This window comes from Erpetoichthys calabaricus, chromosome 15, assembly GCF_900747795.2.
Source record: "Erpetoichthys calabaricus chromosome 15, fErpCal1.3, whole genome shotgun sequence".
In the NCBI taxonomy this organism is placed as follows: domain Eukaryota; kingdom Metazoa; phylum Chordata; class Cladistia; order Polypteriformes; family Polypteridae; genus Erpetoichthys; species Erpetoichthys calabaricus.
This window is the reverse complement of record NC_041408.2, coordinates 23,567,775-23,595,233: the sequence shown is the minus strand read 5'-3', so window position 1 is coordinate 23,595,233 and position 27,459 is coordinate 23,567,775. Positions and strand designations below refer to the sequence as shown.

The 27,459-nt window shown below is 41.5% G+C and overlaps 1 protein-coding gene across 2 annotated transcripts in view; it reads left to right on the top strand.

Annotated features, from left to right (window-relative positions):
• LOC114665855 (clathrin heavy chain linker domain-containing protein 1-like) overlaps positions 1 to 18,818 on the top strand; it is a 42,426-nt gene extending 23,608 nt beyond the window's left edge. For both annotated transcript variants that reach the window (XM_051919686.1, XM_051919685.1), the window contains exons 9-12: positions 956 to 1,130; positions 8,270 to 8,472; positions 17,280 to 17,459; positions 18,610 to 18,818. In XM_051919686.1, coding sequence (XP_051775646.1) covers positions 956 to 1,130; positions 8,270 to 8,472; positions 17,280 to 17,459; positions 18,610 to 18,806 — 755 coding nt within the window. In that variant the 3' untranslated portion in view covers positions 18,807 to 18,818. The remainder of the gene's footprint in view (positions 1 to 955; positions 1,131 to 8,269; positions 8,473 to 17,279; positions 17,460 to 18,609) is intronic.
• Positions 18,819 to 27,459: the final 8,641 nt, after the last annotated feature.

The window sequence follows — 27,459 nt, the reverse complement described above, 5'->3', positions numbered from 1 at the left end:
TACAGCACAGTTTGACTACCACAGGATATCTGAACATCATTACCAATCAGATGTATCCCTTCGTGGTCATTGTCTGATAATAAGCATTTTCATTATGTACTCAAAGTCTAGGAAGGCTAGTCAGTCAAGCCTCTACTGGGTTGCACAGAAAGTGCTTTTTGAATAGTTGGGGTCAATATGGGCCATCATAACTATGCCACACATTCAACACTTTGCTGAGGCCTAGCTAGACAAAATAAATCAGTTTTGACATCAAATCAGGACTAGCTTGCTATTAAGAAAAGGTATCTAATAAAGTGGCCAGTGTTTGTGTATAGCCATCTGCACCAGCTTATGAAGTTCAATGCTGAGAGAATTGTATTTCTCTGTATCATATATAAATGGACTCAGAAGAAGTGAAAGTTTATAAAATATCAACATCAGAGTTTACTAGAACTCCAAATGTTCAATACGGAGAGGGTGGTCATGTGGTAAAATCAAGACAGTAATTTGGTCTACTAACACTAAAATAGTGTTATATGCTGATGACTCATTACTTATCACGGCAAGTCACTAAGAAAATGGAATTTGGTTATTCTTGATCATTATCCATCCATCCATTTCCCAACCCGCTGAATCCAAACACAGGGTCACGGGGGTCTGCTGGAGCCAATCCCAGCCAACACAGGGCACAAGGCAGGGAACCAATCCTGGGCAGGGTGCCAACCCACCGCAGTTCTTGATCATTAGGATAACTAAAATTAATAAAAGGATTATTGAGATATAAATTTTGCCTGTTATCAGTTACTACTTGTACTGTATTATGTAAACAGCCATGGTCTCCTTCTTGTTTGTAATATTTTTGATCCCCAATGTCAACTCTGCTTTAAAATGTTCACTTTGAAAACCAAAACATGTATAAATAGTAATATGGCTGTCCACATTCATTACAATTTGCACTTATTAAATTTAATAGGTGCCATTGTGGAGGAAAGTAACCTGCCACCATTACTGCTGTTCTTCAAGTCAGTGATGAGATGTGAAGCTTCAGACACACACACGCCCAATGAAGAAATCTGTCTGGAAGCAGTCATGGTTGCCTTGAAATACAACAAGCTTGAATTGGTAGAGCAGTGGATAACACAGCAAAGGTACCACAAAGCACCCCATTCGTCAATTCCCTTCTCTCTCCGTCTCTGTTACTTGATAGCAACCCTCCTGTATATTAAAGTTCTCTTCTCAACTCTACACCACTTTACTTCTCTGCAGAGTGGTGGCATTAAACCTCTTCTTGGAGACACGTCTGGGCAAATCTTGGGATCATTTTTGGGGACAGAAATAGCCTTAATTTTGATCTAGCGAAAAGCTAGATCTGTCTAGAGAATCCTGATGTTACTTCACCTCTGAGTCTTTAGTCATTTTAAAAGAGTTCAGATACCATGGAGGCCTTTCTCTGTACTCTTAAAGATGCAACTCAGCCCCAAGTCTTCTAAATGGGATTGAGTGCTCCGTCTTGCAGACCAGGAAAACACTAATAGCTATGTGCTTCTTGTCCAGGTATCCCAAACATACAAATATTGCTCAGATATTGCCTAGACCAGGGGATCTTAACAGGAGGTCTGCGGATCCCTAGGGGGTCCATGGATGGTTTTCAGGGGGTCTGTGAGGGTCAGATAAAAAATAACATTTATATTCGCTATACAGCCTGGTACTGTTGATTTAGAGTAAATGTAGTAGTAGTAGTAGTAGTAGTAATGGTAGTAGAAAACGTAGTAGTAGGTCTGTTTTAATTTGCACAAGAGGATTGTATTTCATAATTATAATGAGTGACATGATACATGCTCAATAATCCAGGTAAGGAAATTCTAGAAAGTTGATTCAGTTCATCTGGACATAGTTCTTTTCCAGGGAGATACGTTACATCACTCATCCAAGTGACTTCCTCAGTCTCAGTGGACTGCAGGTTTCTCCAACCTTATAAACAGTACCTTTGCATAATGACCGAAACTACTGTAGCACCATTGACTAACAATGCGCCATGTGATCAATGATATGCAAATTGTCCATTGATCAATGGCCATGAGTACCATTCACAGAGAGTTGGGGAATGGCTGCAATCACAGCATTGTAAGATGGTGAAAGATGTGACCTTAGGCCAAAATGTGGTTATCCCAGCTGGGCTTTTGTCAAAGCAGGGAAGACACCTAAAGAATGCTGTAAGCAATCCAGGAGAGAGGAAGGACAACCGCTGCCTAAGCGAAAACTTTTGGTGATCCCTTATGTGCTGAGACGCATTTTTTTAAAACACCAGGTCTCGATGGCTTTCAAACCCCAAAACATGCTACGGCAAAAATTGGTCCACCCCAAGGATCGGGTACCCCGGCACAGACAGAGTAATCTAGTTTACGCAGTAAAGTGTCAAGAGGATTGCCGTGAATTATACATCGGGGAAACCAAACAACCACTGATGAAGCAGATAGCACAACACAGAAGAGCTACCTCGTCAGGCCAAGACTCCGCAGTCTATTTACACCTACAGGACAGTGGTCACTCTTTCAGTGATGAAGATGTGCACATCCTGGACAGGAAGGAATGCTGGTTAGGGCGAGGAGTCAAGGATGCCATTTATGTGAAAAAGGAATGACCATCTCTGAACTGAGGAGGGGGCCTAAGGGTACATCTTTCACCATCTTACAATGCTGTGATTGCAGCCATTCCCCAACTCTCTGTGAATGGTACTCATAGCCATTGATGCAATGGACAATTTGCATATCATTGATCACACGACCCATTGTTAGTCAATGGTGCTACAGTAGTTTCGGTCATTATGCAAAGATACTGTTTATAAGGTTGGAGAAACCTGCAGTCCACTGAGACTGAGGAAGTCACTTGGATGAGTGATGTAACATATCTCCCTGGAAAAGAACTATGTCCAGATGAACTGAATCAACTTTCTAGAATAATGAGTGACAATTACTTTTTGTATAAAAAGGAGTGTTTTTTTTAGATTGTTTACTTTAAAGTTTAATAATACTTTGTGCATGTCATAAATGTATGAGACAATCAAATCTCGATAAATAAAGTACATTATATTCATTGCATGCAAAGTTGTGTTTATGTGAATATTTCTGGGGAATGGGGTCCATAGCTTTCATCAGATTCTGAAAGGGGGTCAGTGACTCAAAAAAGGTTAAGAATCACTGGACTAGACCAAAATTTAAACATTAGTGCCTGAAACTGTAAGGCAAAATTATTAGTCACTGTTCAGCTCTGTTACAAAAGTAATAGTACTGGCCTGAACACACTTAACTTTGTATATTTTTCCCTCAGGTGATGGGCAGCTACTCTGTTTACTTCTGCCTCATTCTGAAACCCAATTGGTCATGTATTAAACCTCTACTGAGATACAACAATCCTACATAATCAAGTTACACTGCAAGCCAACCATAAAGTGTTTGTTCCCTAATGCCTAATTCCAGTCTCTGAAGTCAGTGTTCAAGGGTGTTCTTATAAACTTCCCAGTAGCACTAAATTGCAGGGTGAGGGACACTGATGAAACTAAAGCCAATGTCACATTATGTGACATCTAGCCAGAGGATTTGTCAGACTCGCCGGCTGTAGTTGCAGACCATGTCAGTTTACATGACTGAAATTCATTGAACATATTCATTTTTAGTGACTGTTTGGTGACTTTCAGGCATTGTTTTGCTTTGCCCCCTTTTTTGGCAACTAATAATATGTTTGCTGACAGATCCAGTGTTGCATGAAGGTTTAACAAGTATGGCGAGGTCAGTCACAATTTCATACCCTTTTTCTTTTTCTTTTTCATCCTGTACTGGTGTGTTAAACATGAGGCATCAGACAGATTAGCCTCTCATCAGTTTAGTCCAAAACACCCACGTCTGTTTTTCCTTATTGCAGCATATATGTATTGTACTTCCAGATGAACATTCACTGGTTGTCAGCTAATGCACAAAGAGTCCATTAAAGATAAAATCAAACCTGTTTGATTTTGTCAGAACGAGTAGTGGAATAGTTGAAGTGAGTTGCTGGGTATGTCAAACCATGTGACTAACCTTCATTGGAGTATGGCACCACCTTGGTAAGATTATGTAAATTAAAGCAATGACTGAAAAACATTGGAAAAGTGCTCAAATGTGAAACAGCTTCTAGCCACTCTGTACTCCATATCCATTATCTGTGTAAATGCATATAGCAGGTTATTCAATTCACCTTATGCTGGTGACCAAATGAATCTAACTGAGCACATGATTGCTTAGAATCGTGGAGATTATGGAAAGGTATGGTCAGGCAGTTAATAGCTGATGCACTAAGATCCGAAGACAGCAAACGTTTTCTTGGAGCAAAATAAATTGTTAACAGTAGACAAATGCTTTGTGGAATCCTAAAACTATAATTCTAAGATTTTTTATTCTTTCAAAGGTGATTTCTTGCACGTCTCTGTTATTGTAAACAACGTTCGGACCCCTAAATACTGTGGTAACTGTTGAGATTTTGCTATACAAGTCCTGGTAGGCATTTTACTTTAATCAATAGTGTTAGAGATTTAATAATCATTACAAAAATGTACTCCATTGCAACCGTGGTCTAAAAAATATTACCTCAAAAATTTAGAGGACACTTCTAAAGTCGTAGTCAAAAACAAACCTCAAAAAACAATTTTGTTAACAAGAACAGTATTCAAAAACATATATATATATCATATGAAAAAGTTTGGGAACCCCTCTCAATTCTTTGGATTTTTGTTTATCATTAGCTGAGCTTTCAAAGTAGCAACTTCCTTTTAATATATAACATGCCTTATGGAAACAGTAGTATTTCAGCAGTGACATTAAGTTTATTGGATTAATAGAAAATATGCACTATGCATCATTTAGACAGGTGTATATATTTGGGCACCCCAACAGAGATATTCAATAAATATTTAGTTGAGCCTCCTTTTGCAAATATAACAGCCTCTAGATGCCTCCTATAGCCTTTGATGAGTGTCTGGATTCTGGATGGAGGTATTTTTGACCATTCTTCCATACAAAATCTCTCCAGTTCAGTTAAATTTGATGGCTGCCGAGCAGGGACAGCCTGCTTCAAATCATCCCATAGATTTTCGATGATATTCAAGTCAGGGGACTGTGACGGCCATTCCAGAACATTGTACTTCTCCCTCAATTTTTGTCTCATCAGTCCAAAGCACTTTGTTTCAAAATAAATCTGGCTTGTCTAAAAGCGTATTTGCATACAACAAGTGACTCTGTTTGTGGCGTGAGTGCAGAAAGGGCTTCTTTCTCATCACCCTGCCATACAGATGTTCTTTGTGCAAATTGCACTGAATTGTAGAACAATGTACAGATACACCATCTGCAGCAAGATGTTCTTGCAGGTCTTTGGAGGTGATCTGTGGGTTGTCCGTAACCATTCTCACAATCCTGCACATATGCCGCTCCTGTATTTTTCTTGGCCTGCCAGACCTGCTGGGTTTAACAGCAACAGGGCCTGTGGCCTTCCATTTCCTGATTCCATTCCTTACAGTTGAAACTGACAGTTTAAATCTCTGAGATAGCTTTTTGTAGCCTTCCCCTAAACCAGGAGACTGAACAATCTTTGTTTTCAGATCTTTTGAGAGTTGCTTTGAGGATCCCATGCTGTCACTCTTCAGAGGAGAGTCAAAGGGAAGCACAACTTACAATTGACCACCTTAAATACCTTTATATCTCATGATTGGACACACCTGTCTATGAAGTTCAAGGCTTAACGAGCTAATCCAATGAATTTGGTGTTGCAAGTAATCAGCATTGACCAATGACATGCATTCAAATCAGCACAATTACAAGGGGACCCACATTTTTGCAAAGCCAGTTTTTCACATTTGATTTAATTTCATACAACTAAATACTGCTTCACTAATAATCTTTGTTCGGAAAACACCGCAGTACTCAGATGTTCCTAGGAAATGAAAGACATACCACTGTTATCTTTTTTGTTGAAAGTAGAGTAAATTATTATGCAGGCTGAGAGGGGTTCCCAAACGTTTTCATATGACTGTATATATACAGTGCATCCGGAAAGTATTCACAGCGCATCACTTTTTCCACATTTTGTTATTTTACAGCCTTATTCCAAAATGGATTAAATTCATTTTTTTCCTCACAATTCTACACACAACATCCCATAATGACAACGTGAAAAAAGTTTACTTGAGGTTTTTGCAAATTTATGAAAAATAAAAAAACTGAGAAATCCCATGTACATAAGTATTCACAGCCTTTGCCATGAAGCTCAAAATTGAGCTCAGGTGCATCCTGTTTCCCCTGATCATCCTTGAGATGTTTCTGTAGCTTCATTGGAGTCCACCTGTGGTAAATTCAGTTGATTGGACATGATTTGGAAAGGCACACACCTGTCTATATAAGGTCCCACAGTTGACAGTTCATGTCAGAGCACAAACCAAGCATGAAGTCAAAGGAATTGTCTGTAGACCTCCGAGACAGGATTGTCTCGAGGCACATATCTGTGGAAGGTTACAGAAAAATTCCTGGTGCTTTGAAGGTCCCAATGAGCACAGTGGCCTCCATCATCCGTAAGTGGAAGAAGTTCAAAACCACCAGAACTCTTCCTAGAGCTGGCCAGCCATCTAAACTGAGCAATCGGGGGAGAAGGGCCTTAGTCAGGGAGGTGACCAAGAACCCAATGGCCACTCTGTCAGAGCTCCAGAGGTTCTCTGTGGAGAGAGGAGAACCTTCCAGAAAGACAACCATCTCTGCAGCAATCCACCAATCAGGCCTGTATAGTAGAGTGGCCAGATGGAAGCCACTCCTTAGTAAAAGGCACATGGCAGCCCGCCTGGAGTTTGCCAAAAGGCACCTGAAGGACTCTCAGACCATGAGAAAGAAAATTCTCTGGTCTGATGAGACAAAGATTGAACTCTTTGGTGTGAATGCCAGGCGTCACGTTTGGAGGAAACCAGGCACCGCTCATCACCAGGCCAATGCCATCCCTACAGTGAAGCATGGTGGTGGCAGCATCATGCTGTGGGGATGTTTTTCAGCAGCAGGGACTGGGAGACTAGTCAGGATAAAGGGAAAGATGACTACAGCAATGTACAGAGACATCCTGGATGAAAACCTGCTCCAGAGCGCTCTTGACCTCAGACTGGGGCGACGGTTCATCTTTCAGCAGGACAACGACCCTAAGCACTCAGCCAAGATATCAAAGGAGTGGCTTCAGGACAACTCTGTGAATGTCCTTGAGTGGCCCAGCCAGAGCCCAGACTTGAATCCGATTGAACATCTCTGGAGAGATCTTAAAATGGCTGTGCACCGACGCTTCCCATCCAACCAGATGGAGCTTGAGAGGTGCTGCAAAGAGGAATGGGCGAAACTGGCCAAGGATAGGTGTGCCAAGCTTGTGGCATCATATTCAACAAGACTTGAGGCTGTAATTGCTGCCAAAGGCGCATTGACAAAGTATTGAGCAAAGGCTGTGAATACTTATGTACATGAGATTTCTCAGTTTTTTTATTTTTCATAAATTTGCAAAAACCTCAAGTAAACTTTTTTCACGTTGCCATTATGGGGTGTTGTGTGTAGAATTCTGAGGAAAAAAATGAATTTAATCCATTTTGGAATAAGGCTGTAACATAACAAAATGTGGAAACAGTGATGTGCTGTGAATACTTTCCAGATGCACTGTATATTATAGAAGTCATTGCATTGACATTTTGTGTTTATTTTCTTATGGATGGTAATATTTTATGGTCACAATAAAGCTGCATGGTTGCTAGGCACTTGACACACATGTCATGTGACTGGGGAGATCATGGTGGCTAAGATGGCAGCATGCACCTTACAGTATTTGAAGTTTGTGTGTTAACAGAAAGACTTCTCAAGAGACCAACACTCAAGCAATTTAAACAAACAGACTTACAAAAGATCTTGGTCTTGACTGTTTAATTGTTGCAACTTGGTATTTAGTTTTACCCCTAAAATAGTATGGTAAACACTTTAATGACTTATTGTGAAATAAATTTTGCTAATGTGAACAACTATTTGCTCTGATTTGTGTCCAGAAAAATACTTCTGTTTGTTCTCTACTCTTTGCAAAGAAAATGTGTATGATAGGACAGTCACTAACATCCTCGTTAGTCAAAACTGACATCTTTTATATAACTTAATCAGTCTGATGCTCGATGCTACCTTGTGAATTAATAATGTCATTAAATTATATTGTTTTTTCAATCAAGTTTATTATAATTGAGTGTTAATACTTTCTTTAGGTTGATAATTACAGAGGCATTAACAGATCAAATCTACAAGTATGGAGAAAATAATCCTGAAGTGACTCACACTTGCCTTACACTTGCGCAAGAAGCATACAGATGTTGCAAAGTGAACAAAAAGGCAGTGCTGTGTATGTGCAAGAGGGGAAGGGTTTATGAAGCAGTTCGATATATACACCAATGTAAAGCATTCAGTCAAGGTAAGCATAGAGATAATCACATCATAAAAAGCTGTATCTGGTCTTTAATTTAAATACCTTTAAAGTTTATAGAGCACTTTTTGTAGTGAACAACTTACCATGATGGACTGAAGAGTCTTTTTTGGTCAAACAACTTGTACTTTGATAAAATAACTAATTTGAAGGGTGACTTGCTTCTGTTAAATAACATGAAGTTATCTATGTTAATGCATCCTTGTTAATTATCCTTCATCCTTGTTTGGCAACAAAAGATATAGCGGTAAGAATTTCACTGAACACTACGTATGACATACTATTACTACGTAGTTACAGAACTACAGTACAACTGTTAGAAGGACATACACTATATATTGGTCTTATTCTGGCTTTGTAACACTTTTTTATTTATTTTTTAAAATTTTTCTTCCTAATGTTTAAAATGTCACTCTGTCAAGATATTGAATGCTTTCACTTTCAGACTTAGAAAACAAATGAAGAAATGAATAGGCTACTCAAATCGAAAGATTTGCTGTACTTACTTTTCTGCAGATCCAAAGATTGACAGTAGATGAGGGACGTACAAAAAGTTTCCGCACTTTTATATTTTCGTTGGAAATGGTCAAGGTGGGAGGAGTAGTAATTGGGCATTAAAAAGTTGGTACGACGCTGGAAAAATTGCATCGCAAACAAGGTGACTATGTAGAAAGCGATGTCATTTGTTTTTGAAATTCTTAATGGTGTTTAAAAAAAATGTAGAAACTTTTTGAATGCCCCTCATATAAATCCATCCTTTCTTGAAAAACATGCTTGTTGTGTGAACTGGTAGCACAGACTCATTGGCTCTTTCTAACTTTTATTTGATACACTGTGTGTCGGATATGTGCTGCTTGCCTCATTTTGAACAGAACACAAACCATATATTAAAAGCCATAAGAGAGAAAGCACATGGCACTGTATGAAAAACAAATAATGAATGCATCATAGACCCTATGAAGAAGTGTCTAAATTCAAAATACATGTTGTGGAAGACAGACAAACGTTGACTCAGAATGTCCCTTCTACACAGCACACAATGCACTAATCAGCCACAATACAGCTCAGTCCTTTTTTACTTTTACTTTACTTTCCTTTTCTTCTCTCCTTCTTATTCTTCTGCCACCTCCACTCCTTTCCTGCAATTCTGTCCTCTACCTCCCCACTCTGGGTCCCCAAATGGAGTGAGGTGGCCCCTTTTACTCCCTGACATTCTTCCTGCAGCGCTTCCTGTTGTGGCAGAAGTGCTGCATGGGCACTTGGAAGCACTCTGGGTGTACCTGGTTCCTGTTCCGGCAGCATTTCCTGGTGGGGCGGAAGTGCTGCAGTCCATGACTCTGGAACTATCCAGGCACCCCCTGTTGGTGGCCATGGACCCCCACAGGGTTAGGCTCCCAAGCTCCGTGGCCCCCATGCAATCCAGGGGGGCTGCCCTCTTGCGTCCTGGGGAAGAAATTGCCCCTCTCCCGGTCCTTTGCTTCTCTAGGCATCCCGGTCGGGCAAGGTCCCCGGTCGTCTGTCACAATGTACATAATCCAAGATTAGTTCAAAATTGCCAATGTAGCCATTTTACTCAGTTAATGTAGAATGTTCACTAAACTGTTGCATGGATAATAATATTAGTGTATCCATAGCTGAACTTTATGTCACAAATTATGCATATGGATAAGGCTGAAAATCATGTTATTATTTTGTTTTGTTCATAATGTATTCTTGTGAGCTGTATTGTAATGATATTCACATTATTTACATTATTAAGTTATTCTCATTTTTAAGGTTCTTTTCATCTTGTTCATTTTAGAAAACACACTCTTTCAGAAACGGTACACTGTGTTTACACTGTATATTTACTGTATGTATTGATTAGACTGTTCAGTTTATGACTTTTATGACTATTTAGGTCATGCTGAACTTTCAGTTGCATGCAGAATTGAATAATATGTTTGTATAAGATCAGAAGAGCATGACTCAAATCATGTTCTTAATTCTTTTTACTCTGCATTTTGTTATCTTTTAACTGGTAATGAAATCATCTTCAGTTATTAATATTTTCTGAGTTAGTGGCCATGGTCAAAGTTGTTTATGGCTTTCTAGTTTATATGATGTGAAAAGATCGAGAAGAAAAGCAAAAGTAGAGTTACGAAATTCTTAATTTAATAGTTGTTTGTTAAAGGCTAGATGTTAGGTTAAAAGTGTGTGGCTTTAGAAATTGTTGTCAGGAGTCTATTTCAAATGCCTCTAATAGTTGTTGGACCCAAAATGAACACCATTTTTATGTTCTGAGATCTCTTTATGTTGGAGGACTGGGAGAGGTGAAGTGTGGTGAGAGGCAAACGCAAGTCTTTGTATTCAACTCTGGAGGTGCAAAAGTGGAATATGTACAGTACTAGGGGGCTCCGACCCCTGCTCGCTTCGCTCGCCAACCCCTGGTGTTGGGAAATGACAAAGAGCGTGATGTATGAATGAGATATAGAATAGTGTGAAGGTGTAGATGATGCAAATAGAAAGCAAACAATAAAGTGTGTGGCACAGTGTAAAGGTTTATTGGAAAATTTCTTTGTACACGCCGTTTAAGTGTAAAAGGTAATTCCAGGTCAGAACTTGTAATGTCAATGAAGATGGTTATTGTCGTGATCAGAGTCAACTTTGTCAGAGCTTAGAAAGAGTTGTGTCTCTCCAGGAAGTAATGGAATGACTTGGGTATTTATGTTTTCCACATTAATATTTTTTGGACATAATATAGTGCGTTATGTTAAAAGGGGCATTTGGTCTAATCAGATTGCTTCTCTGTAACTAAGTCGTCGCAGATAAAGGCTTGAGGAATTGTAATAATATCTGGGTGAAGTCTATCTGTATTGGTGAGTGTACCATCTCCCAGTTGTAATAACCAATTGTTATGATCTGAATCTGGACATCGCATGTTTTGTACTAACTGTATCTTTTGAAAGCAATGCCAATTGTCTGCGTATTTTAAGGTGCACTGAACAATAGCTGAGCGTATGGAATGTGGAACAATAGCTAAGCACTGTCTAAAATCTCCTCCTAATAAAAGTACCTTTCCTCCAAAGGGAATATTATTATTCATCAACGTTTGTAGAAGTTTATGAATGGTGTTGAGTAAGTGACTGGATGCCATTGTACATTCATCAATAATTAACAGTTTTGCAAGACGGATGTCACGTGCAGTGCTACTGTTCATGTTCATAGTGGATAGCGATTTGTAGGATCTAATGCAGTTCATAAAGTTTTTACTTTCAGGTACATCGTTAGTTAGAAGCTTCTGTAGATATTCAGGATATGAATGTAAAGGAGGCAGTCTAATTTGACCCTTTTGACAACAACGTGTAAATTCATTACTTGTATTGCCAGTTGTTTCTTCAGGGAAGTTAAGTGAATGACAATGATTGCAAATGACATTCATTAATCCCAATGAATTTTCCTGAATAGTGGACTCATTATTGAACGCAAGCGTTTAGCAGGTGTCTGTCGTTGATGTCCGTGACGTGTATGTTTTGCTTGTGCCGTTTGAGAGGCGCATCGTTGTATGTTCAGTATTTGGGACGTGTTGTTTTGGAGCTGTAATCGATTTGCCTGTGCTGTGTGAGAAGCCCGTTGTAGTTTACGGCGTGCATTGTTTGTATTGAGCCTTGCCCGTTTTTGTATGTCGGTCAGTTGAGCTTTCTCTTTTTGGAGCCTTGCCTGCTTGTTTTTCGGCATTTCAGATGTGCAGTGTAGACGTTATTTATTTTGTCCCTTCGCTGCCGTTTCTGTATGTCTGAGACGGGAGGTGTTTCGTTTTGAAGCCGTGCCTGTTTTGATGCAGCACTGTGAGACGCGCGCTGCATGCGTCTACGTTCAGTGTGTCTGTCCATTTGGGTTTGTTTCTGTAACTGTGTTAGTTGAGCTTTGCATGTTGCTCGCGGCTTCTTTTTTTTTTGTGTGCTAGGGGCTTGTTGAATCCTCCTCTTTGTGTGTGTCCCGTTTCGTGTGCAATGGGTTTCGTGCGGCGCTGTGTGCGGCGCCGGCGTCTGACTCCTTTTTTCTGTGGTCTGACTCCTTTTTTCTGTGCGCGATGCCTCATTTCTTATTTTACGTTGCATTCCATCCGGTTGGGGGATTTGTGGGGCGCCTGCGCAGTACGTCTTTTGCGTCCACGGCCCATTGCCGGATGTCCCTGCGTCCATCCGGTTTACCATTCTCGGTTAGTAATGTGGATCAGTCCCCATAAAAGTCACAATACCCTTGTACATGACAATGTATTTTTAAAAATGAGAGCATGGACAGGTTAAGGTACTTCCAAAGAGTTGCATGTGATTTATAATGTAATACCTTAGTCATTTTATCATGCCGCCTCCCAATGTCTTGACAATAAATACGGTATTGTATGTGCTGATTCCACAGAAACCATTAGATGCAACATAGGCCTTTGCAGGGTACTGTATATTAGTTTGTTACTTCAAATTAATAATTGTCACAGTTTTATATATTACTGTTTCAGTTGATGACAAAATATTTACATAGATATGAATATTTTAATTTCAGCTCCAAATAATGAGATACAAAAACTTGCAATTAATTGTGTATTGTCATACCAGAAGAGGGCACCCTTGCACCAACTCTCAACACTTGGACTATTGCTAAGTAGGCCAAAAAAATGCTGCATCATTTAATCTAATAAGGCTCACAAGGAGTTCAAAGTCTCAGAATAACTGCAGAGAAACAAAAAGCTTCTTCCTCTTTGGATCTGATCTGACTGCACAAAATTTGAATTTGTCTCTACCAGGTGGGATGGCTTTGTTTCTAACCCATAGTAAGGTATCAAAAAATATTGTTCTATCTCACCTCCCCTATTTCTATTTCTTTCTTTCTTGAAGGCTTTCTTTTTTCTTTCTTACGTGACTCTGACATATTTTACGCCTCCAGTGAGTCATTATTCCAAAGTCTAGTCTTGTATTCTTGTGCCATATTTAAACTCCATACTGGGATCGCTTCAGTCCAAACCCTGGAATCATTTTCAGGATTAGGTGCTTGTTTTGGCTACAGAGTCTTGAGGCTAGAATTTTCCCCAGCAGCCGATGGTTTCCCAGCCTCTGTACCATAAAAGGACCAGGTCTGAAGCAGCATGTGGGCTGCCTGTATTTAAGGGTAGCATGATCACATTTCCCTCAGACTATTGGGATCCCTCTGGGTGCTCTATGAATCCCACTTTGCAACAATGCATTATTGCTATATGACACTAAAAAGGATTTAGTTGAGATGAATTCTGTGTCGTTCCAGGAACCTTTTTTTAAAGCATTTCTTACTAAAAAAAATGTCCCTGCAGCCACACAAAATTAATTCACCAAAATTCAGGTTACAAAGTAGGTGTGTTCCCTTTGAATTCTATGACAGAACCAACAATCATCTAGTCCTTATCAAGTGCTGATATTAGATATATCTAAACTCAGGGGTCTAACCTGACATAACAGATTTTACTTTATCACCTGTGATCCTTAATTGGATTAAGCAGGTTTAAGAGTGTTGTATTATGTTACTCTTTATTGAGAAAAAACCTATGCAGAGGCCATATGTGAAAAGTAAATTCAGCTTCACTGCTTCCATATCAGTGAAGAAGGTGACCAAAGTAAAACTGAAAGAGGTCGGATTTGGTTTGTCACATGAATGAGACAGTTAAAGTAATAACATCTTGTCTTCTTCTCTCAGCTGCTGCTGTTATGGGTCACCATAGTATATCATCTTCTTCCATATCCTCCTGCCCTCTGTTTCTTGCTCTGTTACCCCAATCACTTGCATGTCCTTGCTCACCACAACCATAAATCTTCTCTTAGGCCTACCTCTTTTCCTCTTGCCTGGCAGCTCCATTCTTAGCATCCTTCTTCCAATATACTCAGCATCTCTCCTCTGCACATGTCCAAACTAACGCAATCTCGCCTCTCTGACTTTGTCTCCCAACCATCCAACTTGAGCCGACCCTCTAATGTACTCGTTTCTAATCCTGTCCATCCTTGTCACACCCAAAGAAAATCTTAACATCTTTAACTCTGCTATCTCCAGCTCTGTCTCCTACTTTCTGGTCAGTGCCACCGTCTCCAACCCATATAACATAGCTGGTCTCACTACCGTCCTGTAGATCTTCCCTTTCACTCTTGCTGATATCCGTCTGTCACAAATTACTCCTGACACTCTTCTCCACCCATTCCATCCTGACTGCACTCTCTTCTTCACCTCTCTTCCACAATCCCCATTACTCTGTACTGTTGATCCCAAGTATTTAAACTCATTCACCTTCGCCAACACTACTCCCTGCATCCTCACCATTCCACTGACTTCCCTCTCATTCACACACATGTATTCTGTCTTGTTCCTACTGACCTTCATTCCTTTCCTCTCTAGAGCATATAACATAAGTAATAACGTGTTGTGATACACAATATGGCCTAATTGGTTACTAGATAATATATGGCTGTCACTGGACATTGTAGTTTCTGTGTAACACGTCTAAAGGGATGTTAGGTGAAGATCAACAGTCTCCAGGAAGAAACATGCTGTATTTAAAAGGGTTAAGACATACTCTTTATCATTTGTAAAATATAAACTGCTGATATGCCTTCAGCCATATACAGGATTGAGTAATCCATGAAAGTCATTTTGAAAACTCTCATGATGAATATCATCTTATAACATTGAGTCAGCGTGGAAAAGAGATCAACGCAAATATAACCAACCATTGCTAACACACCGGTAACACCAGTAACAGCTGGAATGTTGGTGTGTTGGTGTTACCGGTGTTCCCAGAATGAGGTGTTTCATCTCGCAGGGCACCCTGGATATCATTGAGAGGAGTCGCAGCGCACAGCTCAATGGCAACTCTGGTCTGTCCCGAGAACTGAGACGGACGGCTGCGAGGGCTCTGAGGGCAGATAAAGAGGCGTTTGTTAGAGGAATCTGTGAGCAAATGACACACCATCTGTGTTCTAGCGACCCACGTCCTGCTTACAGAGGAATCGAAGCATTACACACATCTGAATCTGTTCCTCGGAGAGTCGCAGTCAGGGCAGCTGATGGAACGGTCCTTACGGATGACACTGCAGTTGTGACCCGCTGGGCTGGCTACTTTGAGCAGTTGTTCAAAGCTGAACCTCCGGCTAGGATGTTGGATATCTCTGGGTCCTCGGTTCTTGAGGTTGATCCTCCAATTAGCTGTGAACCACTCAATCTCACTGAGATTGCACAGGTGGTGAACCAGCTGAGGTGGGGGGGGGGGGGGAGGCTGCAGGGATCAGTGGTATCCGGGGTCAACTTCTCCAGGCTGGTGGTAAGGCTGTCCTCCTGGCATTGCAAGCAATCTTTGCATCCAGTTGGGAGACTGGCATCATCCCAACTGACTGGAAAACGTGACTTGTCGTCCCTATCTGGAAAGGGAAGGGTGATCGCCTGGATTGCAGCAGCTACAGGGGGATAACACTGCTCTCGGTGCCGGGTAAGGTCCTTGCTAGGGCCATCCTCAGTAGGATCCATGATCACTTGCTCACCTACCAGCAACCGGAACAGTCTGGTTTTACACCTAAGAAGTCTACCATCGACCGCATCCTGGCACTGAGGGTTCTCATGGAGCATAAACGTGAATATCGGCAGCGTTTCTTTGCAGCCTTTGTCGATTTTCGCAAAGCGTTCGACTCAGTTGATCGAGCTGCCCTGTGGGACATCCTGAGGGTTCGCGGGATCCCCTCGAGGTTGCTGGATATCATGGCCGGCCTGTACACTGGTACTGTGAGTGCTGTGCAGAGTGGAGGCAGAACCTCTGTGTTTTTACCAGTTGATTGTGGGGTTCATCGGGGTGTGTTCTTGCTCCTACTCTGTTCAGTGTTTGTATGGACTGATTGTTGGGCAAGGTTGTGAGGTCCAGCGGCTGTGGGGCATCTGTTGGTGAAGAAAGGTTCACAGATCTTGACTTTGCTGATGATGCTGTGATCTTCGCAGAGTCAATATAGGCTCTGATCGGGGTGCTTGAGAGAATGAGCGAGGAGTCTGAGTGTCTGGGCTTGCAAGTGTCCTGATAAAAACCAAGGCCTTTAATGACATCTTGGGCACAGCCATCAGCAGTGTATCTGTTTGCGGAGAGTGTTGACCTTGTTGAGAGGTTTACTTACCTTGGCAGTGACATTCATGTCTCTGGTGACTCTTCCTATGAAGTCAGTAGCATTGGGAGAGCATGGTGGTCATGAGGTCACTGGAAAGGGGTGTGTGGCACTCCCGATATCTATGCAAAAGGACAAAGGTCCAAGTCTTTAGAGTCCTGGTGCTTCCTGTCTTGCTTTATGGTTGTGAGACACGGACGCTATCCAGTGACCTGAGATGAAGACTGGACTCCTTTGGTACTGTGTCTGTCCGGAAAATCCTTGGGTACTGTTGGTTTGACTTTGTGTCAAATGATTGGTTGCTCATGGAGTCCCGAATGAAGCACATTACCTGCATTGTGAGGAAGCGTCAGTTACGGCACTACGGCCATGTGGCGCGTTTTCCCGAGGGTGATCCAGCTCGTAAGATCCTCATTGTTCAGGACCTGAGTGGCTGGACCAGACCAATGGGTCGCCCATGTAACACCTGGCTGTGGCAGATAGAGGGTCATTTCCTGAGGGTGGGACTGGACCGCGTGTCTGCCTGGGGGGTTGCAAACCAGGATCCCAAGTTGTTTCGTTATGTAGTGGGTGCGGCAATGCACTGTACCAGTGCATGCTCCCCAACTTGACTTGACTTGATTGCTAACCACAAATCTTTTTACCTTTGTAATGCAGAAGACTTCCTTTACCTGGTTCAGCACTGCCATAGTGCTGAGGTGCTTCATAGTCTCACACAAAAGCTGGATGGTAAACAAGCACCAATGTCCTTGGGTTGTATGGTTCTGTCACTCATGTCAGAAAACAAATGGAACTGTTGCCTTCAACTGCTGAAGGAATTCTCCGCATTTGGAAAAGGTAGGAGTAGTGATTACGAGGTAGGCTGAGAAAATACTTAGACTTAACAGCAGGCGTCAAGAGAAAATGCACGACACAGTATCTACCTACTGGCAGCATGACCTAACAAAGAACACATTGATCTTGCTAATAACACACAAAATCTTTATCAAGAGAACACAGTTAGCCATGCATGCAGTGATTAAATAAATGAGGTGTCATTTCCCACGATAATACAGCCTGACATATTACAGCTCAGATAAAGTGAAGCAATGAAAGGCCATCTGTGTCTTTTAGATAAACATTGCATATTTTGTAACATTTCAGATTATCTATTTGTATTTTTTACCCTGAACATCTCTAGAAAAAAAAGCAAAATTTCCTAATGGCCTTGTAGGGCATATCTTAACCGGTGCCAACTGCCCTAAATGTATTTTTTAATATATCACTCTTCTCTCTCCCACTCTATCTTTCTTGTCCTTTCTTACACTAGGAAAATGTGGCCTTAATGTTCTTATCTAAGTCTAATAAGGCCTTGCAGCACTTTTAGGGGTTTCTATGAAAAGAACCAGGCTTTGTGCCATCTGTGTCTCCAGTCCGCAGTACACATGCAAAGTCAAGGCACGGGACTGCTTATGGGCTGCTTGTGGCCAACTAATTTGTAGATGACACTGTTTGGCATTAAATTAAGTGATGATAACCTCAACAATGCCAGTGATGCATGTCCACAACTAGATAACACGTGCCCTTCAAATTTTCACCTGTTCCTCCCTGCTCTTTTCTTAGGCCTAGCCTTCCATTGGCTAGTCTTCTGGGTGTTGCACTATACTGAAGGATGATTCTGTCCCCTTGCAGAATTCTACTCCGACCAGGAGCTATGGATCTCCCTTTGCAGTTCACCCAATGGTGCCATCACCTTTTTATGTAGGGGTTCTTCCTTTTTCTAACCAGAAATCCACACTAAAGATTCAGGCCACACCATATATTCTGTAGATTTTCTCTGTGTGTTTTATGTATGAATATTGTATTTGTTACATTTTAAATCTTTTTTTTTATATTCTGATAATTATTGTCTGAATGGAAAGATTTGTTGCTGCGGAATTGTCTAAAAATGTAAATTATGTATATTAAAACAGACATGTATTGTGTTTTTTGTCTCCTTATCATGCAGATACACTTGAACAGGCAATACTTGCTGATGAGCTGTGCACTCCTGAAGGATGGATTGAGATTGCACGCAAATGCCAAGAGCATAACTGGGGGCAGTTAGCTCATGAAATCATCTCCATTCTTTCAGCTCAGGGTGGAGTTGTTGACCTCTCAGTCTGCAGTGATGATGCCATACTTATGGAACACGTGTTTCTATAAGTTTTCTTTTCAGCCACCAGGGGGTGTGCTCAATGCACACAACTTTAACCCTTGTGTGGTATTTGTATTTTTGTTACTCAGCTGATATTCACGGGTCTGGTACAACCACAGTGTTCCTGTTTTTTTTAAAATAATGAAAACATAAAGTTTTATGTCAATCTATTTAACAGATGTTGACTTTTTCTCACAATGTAATCAGTAAATATACTATTAAGCTCTTAGATTACATTTCTCAGTGAAAGTGCTGTTCAGTTTATGTTATAAAATTTGATTTTTGCATAGAAATCAATAACAATCAAGATATAAGTGGAATATATCATTAATATTGAACAAATATAAATGAGACAAGGTTTCCAGAGATATTGATGTTTATTGTTTTGAATTGAACAAGTTGAAAGGACATACAGGGTTATATTGAAATGATGCAATTAGCCTGGTTGAACGCAAATTTATAGCATCTATACACCCCATGTAAGATAGACCTTCAAAGTGTGTTCCATGCAGATATATTTTTGGCACTCAAAGCGTGTAAAAAAGGGTCTTTCTGTTCTTCATGGGTCCTCAAACATCACAGCGTTTCCTCTTGCAGTGAGTGGTAGCAACTTAGAATAATGAACTAGTTAGGTCTAACAGTCTACTGACATCTCTAAGTGTCTCTGTTCCTCACACAAATATATATATATATATATATATGGTAAGACGCTAGGGGTCGCTATCACCCCTTTAACCCCAACAGACAGATACGCTGGACACAGGTTAAAAGCAGTAAGATGTTGTTTTAATATCTTCTTTCTAAATAGTGCCCTTCAAGCACCACCACCACCAATAAACAGACAAATCAATACTTAATCACAATAATAATGCACTCAAATCTCTCCTCCACACCTCCCAGCAAGCTCTGTCACACTCCTCCCGACTCCGGCTTGCTTGCTGGGTTCCCATCAGTCCTTTAATTAGTCCTTGACTCGGAAGTGCTTCTGTCCTTCTGACCACGTGACTGGCTGTCACTTTCAAGTCTAATGAAGAACTGCCTTTTTTCTTCAGCCCAAAAGTACTTCGGGGCTTGATGTCCTCATGACTACCTCATAATTCTGGGCTCTATGGAAAGGATGAGTCCCCAGGTCCTTTGACAGCTCCTCCTGGCAGCACCCAACAGGGCTGATAAACCAAACTCCAAGTCCCAGGATGCCCTACGGGAACTGCCATTTTACGTTTTGGGGGAGGCCGTGTCGGCAAGTAGCTGCCTTCCTCCATCCTTCCATTCCAGGGGTGTTCTGGCCGGGTTTCAGGCTCATTCACACTTACTTTTGGTTCTGTGGCACCAGCATCCTCCTCCTGAATCCTTCTCACAATGCTTACAGGGGTAGGGGTCCTTGGTATGTGTTGCCTCATTTGGATTTGAAATCTTATCAGTTCCTTGTTCAGCTCATGAAGAAAGAGTCTTCTTCTCTGGAGCTTTCCTTTATTCCAATTTGGATTTAGTACCATCCAAATACCAAACACATTAGAAGCAGAGAAAAAATATTACAAGTGGCCAGCGTAGAGTTCTCCTTTTGCAGCTGTAACCACTTTCTAATTTATCCAGGTTATCTTCTCCTCCTTTTGTAGCACTGTAATCCAGAATGATTTGTGGTTTGTGATGTTCCCCGCCACACATTTTCTGGTCACTATGCAGTGTGCTCACAAGTACCACATTTTTTTTCCTTTTCTTGAGATGTAAGACACCAGGGATGTTTTGGCTGTAAACAGAAACTTACTTGAATTTACAAAGCTGTTCGTTGTGCTCATCAGACGAGATGGCATCTCTGGCTTGTTTTTTCTTATTGTTCCTACCATTGTCAGCTTTCTCTTCAAGAATTCCTGACCCAACTTTTACGAAGTAAAAAATTGTTACATGTGAGGATGTGAACTACATGATACATTCCTGTGTCATGATCAGGACAACCTGCATCTCTTGGTTTTTCTTTGGGGCTCCTCCAACATTGTATACCTGCATGATCCATGCATAAGATGAAGCAGCATGACAGGCAGTGCAGATCTTGACTCCGCATTTGGCAGCTTTAGATGGCATGTACTGACTAAATGGGCAGCGGCCCTGAAATGGTATAAGCTGCTCACCAACAGTAACACCAAAGGCATTCCACCAACTTGTCCCACACTGACCTGATTGTAGCCAGCTTGTCTCTCTGTTGTCGAGCTGGTTGGGTGTCTTGGTTATCAAAGTGGATAATCCTAGAAATTTTGTGAAAGTCTTTCAGAGACATTGTTGCATGGAAAAATTCTCGGACAGTTTCTACATTCCACAGGGATTCAGTGGACTCCCCTTTGGATCTGAAAACAACAGCAACTATAAGAAGCCCAAAGTATGCATGTGAATTGGTTTGGTCCATTTCCTTCTACCTCTCGCCAAAAATAGGCCTGCCCTCCAAATTAGTGCATTCCAGAATGATTTTCTGGATGGTGTGTCAAATAAAAAGTTCAAAAGAAGACATGATGTCTTCTGGCCCTGTTTGTGTCTTTATCACATTGGCAGCACGGCACGGTGGCTCTTTCCATGGACAAGAGTACCATTCAATTTGTTTTTTGACATCCATATTTCTCCGCTTGTCTGAGAGTCTTCTTCAAACTCGCTCTCAGACTCCAAATTTACAGAAACAATGATCCTCGTATTCTGAAAATTGTTCATCTTCCAAAGTGAGCGCTCCTTCTGCTCTCTTCTAAAATGATGTCTAAGGCCATCTGAGCAGAAATTTTCTTTGCCATAACTGGATTGTTTTTGGAAAGAAGCTACATATGCAGAGCTATTTGTTTTTAATTTTTTGAAAAGAAATTAGAATGATTGGTCTGATGAGATAAGGGATAGTATGTGAATGGAAAAGTTATAGTTGGAGGTTGGATGGGCATGGAGGAGTTGATAGGGGGTATTCATGGTTGATGGTGATGTAGGTAATTGGTATAATTAGCATGATGGATTAGGTTTGGGGCATTTGAAGCAGTACTTCTAAAGTGGTGTTATTGTTGTCTTATAGACATGCAAGCTATTCTTGGAGGTTGGATAAGCATGGAGGAGTTGATGGGGGGGGGGGGGGGTATTCATGGTTGATGGTGATGTAAATGATAGCTATGGTATGATGGGATTAGGCTTAGGGTATGTGGAAACAATGTTTCCAAAATGATGTTATTATTTTACACTTTCCATAAATGCATTGCTCCCAGGTCTAGCAGATCCAATACTACCAGTGTGTTGGTGTCTGGGGGTTAGGAAACAATTTCAATGGGTCCCACATACCCGATAGCCCCACAAGGGTTAACAGCAGGGTGCCACAGCAGCAAAAACTGTTAAGTTTTAGGGAGAATGCTACTAGAAATTGAACGATTCTTTTTCCCCAAGCACCTCACATTTACACAGAAATATGTATGTCTTCTCTTATAATAAATCATTTAGAATTGTGTTTTTTAATTAGGCAGATTTATTTTTAGATTGTAATCAGTGTATTTTATTCAATTTGATACTGTAAGGTAAATACTTATTCTTTGTTCAAGTGACTGAAAGTCAACATTGCACTGTAAATGTGCGTTAGACTCTTGCTGCCGTGCCTTTTATCATTTTCTTCTTCCACATTCTAAAAGACAAACATCCTTCCGCCTTTTAATCCAACTGTTTTCAGCATGTCAGCTATGCATGTTCAATTGCCTGGTGACTTTAAACTGACCTGCTGAGGGTGTGTGGCTCAGTGTGCCTTGCGCTGGACTGAAATCCCATCCTGCGATGGCTCCAGCTTAACTTCCTGCACCCTGAAGCCTCAGATATTAACAAACGAATTATCATTTTTGCTTTGGTAAAGTATTTAAGTGACTTTTGTCCCTGAACTGTGCAGTGATCATGTTTATGCAGGTTTGCCGGAATCCTTTAATTGTTCAACTAAATGATATAGCACTAACAATTTATTTTAGGACAGTACAGCTGCAAGTGCTATTGATTCACAATTCATATTTCGAGGTTCAGTGATGGGCCAGGTCACTTCTTGTTCTTCTTGTGTCCACGCAGGTTTTTCTGTTTTTTTCATATATCCTTCCATATCTTGAAGACATATGGTCTGTACTGCCGAGTCTTTCCTGCAACCTTGCAATGGATTGATGGAAAGAAGATTTAACAAGCAGTTAAACGTGTTGAACTTGCTGTATCGCTTACAAAGATGTAATTAAAAGTAGTCTACATGGACACTCCACCCTAAAAAACACAATAGCTGAAGTGCTTTCTCATTGGGGTGTACCCCGGTATGTATGCGTGAAGTTATTAAAACTAATTAGAAGTCATTATTTTGTGGCAGTTAGTACTGCTTTCAGTTTAAAAGGCACACAGTACTGAAAGTACTCTACTTGATTCCACCATTTAAACACGCAGGTTTGGTTTTCTCCTATAAAAGAAAAAAGCAAGATATGATTTTGATACTGTATCTCCCACTTTGATAAATAAGGTGAAAACAAACCCGAAATTAATTTTAAAATAAATACAAATAGAAAATAACACATGAAGTGTCAGAATTGAAGGCTTGGCTCCTGAAAATCTGATTACTATCAGACCAATGCAACATTTTCTTTTCTTTAATGAGAATTAAAGTGGCTCAATAGGCTATTTTTCTCATTAAAATTACTTTTTGATGAATTAACAAATTCTTACAGCCTTTGTAATCTATGTCCTGGGGTTTCTTTATTTGCAATCACAATTCAAAGTGTCGTAACTTTTGTACAGTATGGCTTATTAATCTATAGAAGTGGAAGTAGGTGGTGCCCATCCATGTGGAGTTTCAATGTTCTCCATTTGTTCACTTGTTCTTCTCACAGTTGAAATTCATGCAGTTAAGTCGACGCGGATGAGCAAGAGTGTGCCCTGCAGCAGACTGGCATTCTGCTTGCAGCCTGTTGTAGCTTTAAGGCGTTGTTGCTACTGTAGATGCCAACCCTCTGCGCCACTTTTGACTCTGTGAGTTCAAAAAATCAATGGATCACTGATTATTGAATATGAACACTGGGTATGGTAGCTGTAAATGTGGACTGTGGACACTGACATGGATAATCATTGCTCTGAAGAACGGCTAGTTTTCTCAGTCCATGGACGACGCCAGTGGCTGCGGGCTTTCTTTTTTGTTAAAGATCTCTTAATCAGTGACTCGCTGTTAGCTGTAAACTCCCTTTATTGCTGGTGTGACTTTTCCCTTTCCTTATTATGCAATCAATCTGTAAATTTAGCATTTACAACAGGCGTGAAACTGAACCAGGCAGTATACAGCATGTGTGGCATAAATGGGTGGATTTCCTCTTTAACAGGCTGATTAGCATTTTGCTGTTTTCTTTGAAAGTGTCCATTGAAAAGGCTCAAGTGCAACTTTGCATATGAGGAGCCTCTGTGGGCTGTGTTACATGTCACCCTTGGACTACTGGGTTATTACACTAATAAACTCTTCAAGGGTAGAATCCACTTAGGTAAACTAAACTACTTGAACAGAATTTGGGTTTAAATGTCACAGAAATTCAAAGTTTGAACTGTGTGCTCATTCTGAGCTTGGAAAGTGAGAAACAACATTGAGTTCAGTGAGAGGTGCCTGTGATTAAGGACTGACCACAGTGGGGTTCTCAACTTACTCAGCTGAGTAGGTAGGGTGTTGAGCTTTATACAGATGCTGCAGTCACCTTCTCTACCGACGTGTGTCTTCTGTAGTAATTGGCACCTTTTGTGGAATAGCTAGTGTAGCGTGCGGCAGGGGCCCTTGTCCGGCTGGGATGCTTCCACGCTGAAAGGACCAGGGGAGCAAATGTGGCCAAAACATTACCTCCCCTGGGACGCTAGATGGCAGCACCCCTGGGTTGCGGTGGTGACTCGGACTCCCGCAGGGCTTCATGGGAGTTGGAGTTTGGTGCAGCCCTGTTGGGATCTGCAGGTGCTGCCAGAGGGTGCTGCAGCAGGATCTGCTGAGTCCTTTTGGGCAGTGCAGTATAAAAGGAGCCAGCAGCCGCTACTTGAGGAGCCAGAGTCGGGAGGAGGAAGATGAAACTTGACCAGAGGAGTGGAGGAGAAAGAAAAGAAAGAGAGAGGTAAAAAGAAAAAAATAAAATGTGTGTGCCTTGAACTTCTGTTCTACGCTTGTCTGTGTTGGGTTCAGGCGGCGGTGCCCGCCTGGGTGGTCCACACTAGTTTGAAGGGTCCCATAGGTGTTAGTTAATACTGAGTGGCGACTTGCTGCTCTCTGCAAATCCATACATACACTATCAGTTACGAAGAAGACCATCAACACCATCTCAGTTAAATGACAATCCAAGTTTAAATTTGAAAGTCTGCCACCTTACAGCTTCTGGAGTTCAAACCCTGGCCCAGAGTGTCCGTGTGGCGTCTGCACTTTTAAGTTCTTCAGGTATCCCACTTTCTTTCCACATCCCAAAGACATGCCTGTTGGCTTTAAATGGCCTTGGCAGTGGGTTTGTGAGTGAGGCAGCTCTGTTTTGGATCGGTCACTCATATCTCGACTGGCTTCTGCTCTGTGTCTGGTGCTGCAGAGATGCCTCAGGCACCCCATACCTAAGTACGGGAATAAGCAAGTTTGGTAAATAAAAACACGATTGCCTGGTGCCATTTGACAAGTTAAAACACATGAATTTAGTGGCTTTGCTCATTCCAGGATTGCCAAGGGTTAAATAGGGACACAAAATTGCAGTTGTTACCTTAGCAACAGGAATAAGAATCAGAGCAAGTTCTCTCTTTTATCATTAGACTAAAATAAAGGCAAATTGACATTAAGTCCAAATGGCCCGCAGCAGTCTAAGAAATGCCGGCACGTGTAAAGATTTACTGAAAAAACACCCTGTCACACACGTGAAAGTAGAAGACAGCTAAAGGGCCTGAGTGATTGTAATTCCACGACAGACCAGGGGGCGTTGGGGTGTGCAGACTGTCTGCAGACCATTCTCGCAAAATCCCGCCAGGTTCCAGCACCCCTGAAGACGTCACTTCCGGTCCTGACAACATCACTTCCGGTTCTGGACCCAATGATTGAGCCACTTACAGATCCAACTACATCACTTCCGGTTTCTGGGGGCCAATGATGACGTCACTTCCAGTCCCGTGACATCACTTCTGGTTCCGGCCCCTATGACGACATCACTTCCTATACTGGCCTTTAAAGCCGCCATCTTGCCTCCATACAATCAGTTCTGTTTTGGACTCAGATCAGTGAACACCTCTGTTCATATTTAGACCTATTTTGCAGCCGTGGAACAATATATACGGGTGACTGGCCCAAACCTTTACAAAGTCTTTGCCTCATCACTGTTACAACACTCATGTTTATATACAGTACTGTGCAAAAGTTTTAGGCAGGTGTGAAAAAATGCTGTAAACAAAGAATGCTTTCAAAAATGGAAGTGTTAATCATTTATTTTCATCAATCAACAAAATGCAGTGAATGAACAAAAGAGAAATCTAAATCAAATCAATATTTGGTGTGACCACCGTTTGCCTTCAAAACAGCATCAGTTCTTCTAGCTATACTTGCACACAGTTTTTGAAGGAACTTGGCTGGTAGGTTGTTCCAAACATCTTGGAGAACTAACCACAGATCTTCTGTGGATGTAGGCTTCCTCCCATCCTTCTGTCTCTTCATGTAATCCCAGACACACTCGATGATGTTGAGATCAGGGCTCTGTGGGGGCCATACCATCACTTCCAGGACTTCTTGTTCTTCTTTATGCTGAAGATAGTTCTTAATGACTTTGGCTGTATGTTTGGGGTCGTTGCCCTGCTGCAGAATAAATTTGGGGCCAATCATACGCCTCCCTGATGGTATTGCATGATGGATAAGTATCTGCCTGTATTTCTCAGCATTGACAACACCATTAATCCTGACCAAATCTCCAACTCCATTCGCAGAAATGCAACCCCAAACGTTCAAGGAACCTCCACCATGCTTCACTGTTGCCTGCAGACACTCATTATTGTACCGCTCTCCAGCCCTTCGACGAACAAACTTTCTTTCTGCTACAGCCAAATATTTTTGACTCATCAGTCCAGAGCACCTGCTGCCATTTTTCTTCACCCCAGTTCCTATGTTTTTGTGCATACTTGAGTCGCTTGGCCTTGTTTCCATGTCGGAGGTATGGCTTTTTGGCTGCAGCTCTTCCATGAAGACCACTTCTGGCCAGACTTCTCCGGACAGTAGATGGGTGTGCCTGGGTCCCACTGGTTTCTGCCAGTTCTGAGCTGATGGCACTGCTGGACATCTTCCAATTTGGAAGGGTAATAAGCTTGATGTGTCTTTCATCTGCTGCACTAAGTTTCCTTGGCCGATCACTGCATCTACGATCCTCAACGTTGCCCGTTTCTTTGTGCTTCTTCAAAAGAGCTTGAACAGCACATCTTGAAACCCCAGTCTGCTTTGAAATCTTTGTCTGGGAGAGACCTTGCTGATGCAGTATAACTACATTGTGTCTTGTTGCTGTGCTCAGTCTTGCCATGACATGAAACGGTCTTCCACAACCTCACCTTGGTAGCAGAGTCTGGCTGTTCCTCACCCAGTTTTAAGCCTCCTACACAGCTGTTTCTGTTTCAGTTAATGACTGTGTTTCAACCTACGTGTCACATTGATGATCATTAGCACCTGTT